At 51.9% G+C, this 3862-nt stretch overlaps 2 protein-coding genes across 2 annotated transcripts in view; both read right to left on the reverse strand.

The window, feature by feature from the left end:
- PHACADRAFT_187189 (uncharacterized protein) overlaps positions 1-1997 on the reverse strand; it is a 3704-nt gene extending 1707 nt beyond the window's left edge. The window contains exon 1 of the mRNA XM_007399519.1: positions 1030-1997. Within this exon, the coding sequence (XP_007399581.1) occupies positions 1030-1413 (384 nt within the window). The 5' untranslated portion in view covers positions 1414-1997. The remainder of the gene's footprint in view (positions 1-1029) is intronic.
- A 658-nt stretch (positions 1998-2655) lies between these two features.
- The window catches only part of PHACADRAFT_150472 (uncharacterized protein), a 2357-nt gene continuing 1150 nt past the window's right edge, over positions 2656-3862 (reverse strand). The window contains exons 3-6 of the mRNA XM_007399520.1: positions 3531-3609; positions 3418-3473; positions 3013-3358; positions 2656-2942 (exon numbers count right to left, since the gene is read on the reverse strand). Of these exons, the coding sequence (XP_007399582.1) occupies positions 2797-2942; positions 3013-3358; positions 3418-3473; positions 3531-3609 (627 nt within the window). The 3' untranslated portion in view covers positions 2656-2796. The remainder of the gene's footprint in view (positions 2943-3012; positions 3359-3417; positions 3474-3530; positions 3610-3862) is intronic.

Raw genomic sequence — 3862 nt, forward strand, 5'->3', positions numbered from 1 at the left:
CTCATCCCATATGACATGCGCGAGGCCATTGCCAAGACCAGGTCGATTACGGGAGTAGGCGGTCTCGTCGCTTGGGACACCGTTGATCTTGGCCTGAGGCATGTACTCGAAGGTGAGGGATGCATGGTTGAGTGGTTTCTCTGGATTGGAAAGCTCCATGACTACGTCAAAGGTCTCGCGAGTCAGAACCTTCGTGGCGTGGTCGACGAGAACGCTTCGGAACCAATGGCATTTGCCAGGAGCCACCCATTGATCCTTTCAGAAAGCATCAATCGCGTTAATGATCGATATACGTCGCGTAGATAAGCTCTCACCATGAGCGAATTAAATGCTTCATAGGGCATCTCCCGACGGATGTCCATAACGGGCCCTTCGTCATCACATCCAGATTATTCATTTTTTCAGCGCAGAGTAATTACCGGCTCACCTAGATCCGTGAATGCCTTGAAATTCTCCCGTCCTTCAGCTTCCGACCCATTATAAAACATGAGGAGCATGATGTTCGGCTAGCGATGCACATAGTATCTCAGCAGAGAACGCACGGCCGCAAGCTGTCATGGTCTTACATCACCACCAGATCCACGCCCCAACATAACATGCACACCCTCCTTCTCTCCGGCGGTAGGGTACCATTTCTCGATAAGCTGGGCAATGGCCTCTAATTTGTCCGGGGAGAACATCACGGCACCGCCGAATACTGTGCGGCGCTGAGGATGAAGTCGAAAGACAAACTCGGTGACGATGCCGAAGTTGCAGCCGCCTCCGCGAATGCCCCAGAACAAGTCGGGATTCTCGGTCTTGCTAGCAATGCGGACGACACCATCCGCCGACACGATGTTCGCAGAGACCAGGTGGTCTATAGTGAGACCATGCATTGGGGCGAGCCAGCCATAGCCACCTCCGAGAGTAAGTCTAGGATTATCTTAGCATAATATCCATTCCCAGAATTGAGAGCTTCTTACCCGCCAACGCCCGTCTGGAAGCCATTGTGAGGGGGAGAACACATGTGATGAGTGCTAATTAACTTACATGACTGACTATTCCGCCTGTCATGGCAAGGCCGTGTGCCATGGTGGCCTTGTCCACATCGGCCCACTTCGCCCCACCCCCGACATACGCGAGACGAGCCTCTGGATCGACCCTAACACTATTCAAGTAGCGACTGAGGTCAATGACAAGCCCGTCTTCGACGGACGATGCGCCGTTGGGGCTATGACCGCCGCCGTGAATGGCTATCTTGAGTCCGTCTACCTGCGCGTACCGGAGGGCCGTCGCAATATCCTCGGCGTCGCGAACGTACGCGACGATGCGCGCACGGCGGGTGGCATTGGCTGCCCATCGTGTGATTGCACGCTCGTAGTCCTCGTCCCCAGGAGCGACGATGTCTCCCTTGAATGGAGCCAAGTCGGACATTGTTGATTAATACGAGAAGGAGCAGGTCGCTGCTCCGCCTTTTGTATTCCTCTCTTGAGGAGTACCGATAACGGAGCCAAGCAGATAGACACATGTCACCAGCTAACGAAGGAGATGGATCTTCGAAAATCGCTTCATGTCCTAGAACCGCACCCTTGAGCGCGGTATGATTCGAGTACAGCCTCTGTGATTGATATCCAGGATCCCCGCGCATTATCACTGGTTAGCTCGAGGCGCACTGAGGAGAGCATTGTATAACGTCGTCTCCCGCTGAACGCGCCGCACCCCTCGTGCTGATTCGCAATGGACGCGCGGGTCCAGGTGTGCAGTCTGAGAGTCTAAGCAATTTGTCACATAGAAAGAACGGACGCCACCTGACGTGTTTTGGCATGTCCGTGAACTCAAATCCAGCTTCCATCTACGAGCCCTCACACACAGCAGAGCCCCCATGATACACTGCTGAACATTACAAGCCACAGCGCACTCACCACATACCACACATAGACCTCTCGAGTCCTCGGACTTCGACCTCGGAGTCGAGTCTCGGTAGCTTCGTCGGACGACGAGTGCGGCCAAACCGAGTCGTCACTTGCATGCGCCAAACTGTGGGCGTCTATTATTGGTGGCCTAAGCAGACGCCCGAACCTAAGAGACCCTAACCCGAAGAGTCTGCCTCGCGCCCAACATTCCGCAATTTCTCCTCTATCTATCGCATCCAATAGCGTTTGTGCAATGCTTCTAATATATAATTAAGCTGTAATCTGTTTATCGGACAGTACAACGGCTCTCTGAATATAATTTTGATCTATCTCAGGCTACTGTATCTCGCACAAGATACTAAAGTTGCTGAGAACTCCAGAGAAACACATAAATTCGTTATCTGCATGATTTACTGCTGTCCCTGCGTTACATGCGCATGTGTGCGATTTCCTTATCGCTCCCCGGTTTATGATGTGGGAGGGCGCGCTGCTCGCCCGGCGATGCTCCACTGTCCCTTCACGAGTGAGAAACTCTGGAAGGTGTGCGGATAATGTGTAGGCTTTCCTCTCTTCTCTCTCCCGTGGTCGACCCTGGGCAGCTCGATCTCGCCAGCCCCCTTTGGCCAAATATTATGGCACAATTTTCCGTCATATTATGAAAACCTTAATATATTCATCATGGGTTAAGTATTCGGGGACACCTTATCAGGCTGGGCGCGAGCTGCTTGACGGACGAAGCGCACGCAAAGAGAGAGCAATACAAGTGCACAGCAAATATATATATATATATTAAACACACGTATTGAGTAGATTTCTCTTTCCGATATACATATTGTGCGTGCATCGCACGGCATAGGGTGCTATACTATCTCAATGTGCACCTACGCAGCCGAAGCACGACAACTTACTCAAGGGAAGGTTGGATCGGAAACCACTTGTCGAAAATCATGTTAGGATCGAATATACGCTTGATTTGCTGTAATCTAGGGTAATTATCCCCATATAGCGCTTGAGCTCTGATGGATCTGGCTTCTGCAGTCGGCAGAGGGGCTTCGGTGTCCGCATCTGGTGGTATATTCAGACGACGGAGAATTAAAGAATCCACAGAATGAGTACGCACTGTAGTTGCCATATTGCGGTCCGCTCGTCTTGAGCAACACAGTCATCTGCTGGACAATCTGCTTCGCCTCTTCCAAGAGCTCTGGTTTATCCTCATCCCATATGACATGCGCGAGGCCATTGCCAAGACCAGGTCGATTACGGGAGTAGGCGGTCTCGTCGCTTGGGACACCGTTGATCTTGGCCTGAGGCATGTACTCGAAGGTGAGGGATGCATGGTTGAGTGGTTTCTCTGGATTGGAAAGCTCCATGACTACGTCAAAGGTCTCGCGAGTCAGAACCTTCGTGGCGTGGTCGACGAGAACGCTTCGGAACCAATGGCATTTGCCAGGAGCCACCCATTGATCCTTTCAGAAAGCATCAATCGCGTTAATGATCGATATACGTCGCGTAGATAAGCTCTCACCATGAGCGAATTAAATGCTTCATAGGGCATCTCCCGACGGATGTCCATAACGGGCCCTTCGTCATCACATCCAGATTATTCATTTTTTCAGCGCAGAGTAATTACCGGCTCACCTAGATCCGTGAATGCCTTGAAATTCTCCCGTCCTTCAGCTTCCGACCCATTATAAAACATGAGGAGCATGATGTTCGGCTAGCGATGCACATAGTATCTCAGCAGAGAACGCACGGCCGCAAGCTGTCATGGTCTTACATCACCACCAGATCCACGCCCCAACATAACATGCACACCCTCCTTCTCTCCGGCGGTAGGGTACCATTTCTCGATAAGCTGGGCAATGGCCTCTAATTTGTCCGGGGAGAACATCACGGCACCGCCGAATACTGTGCGGCGCTGAGGATGAAGTCGAAAGACAAACTCGGTGACGATGCCGAAGTTGCAGCCG

Source organism: Phanerochaete carnosa (assembly GCF_000300595.1).
Source record: "Phanerochaete carnosa HHB-10118-sp unplaced genomic scaffold PHACAscaffold_9, whole genome shotgun sequence".
Lineage (NCBI taxonomy): Eukaryota > Fungi > Basidiomycota > Agaricomycetes > Polyporales > Phanerochaetaceae > Phanerochaete > Phanerochaete carnosa.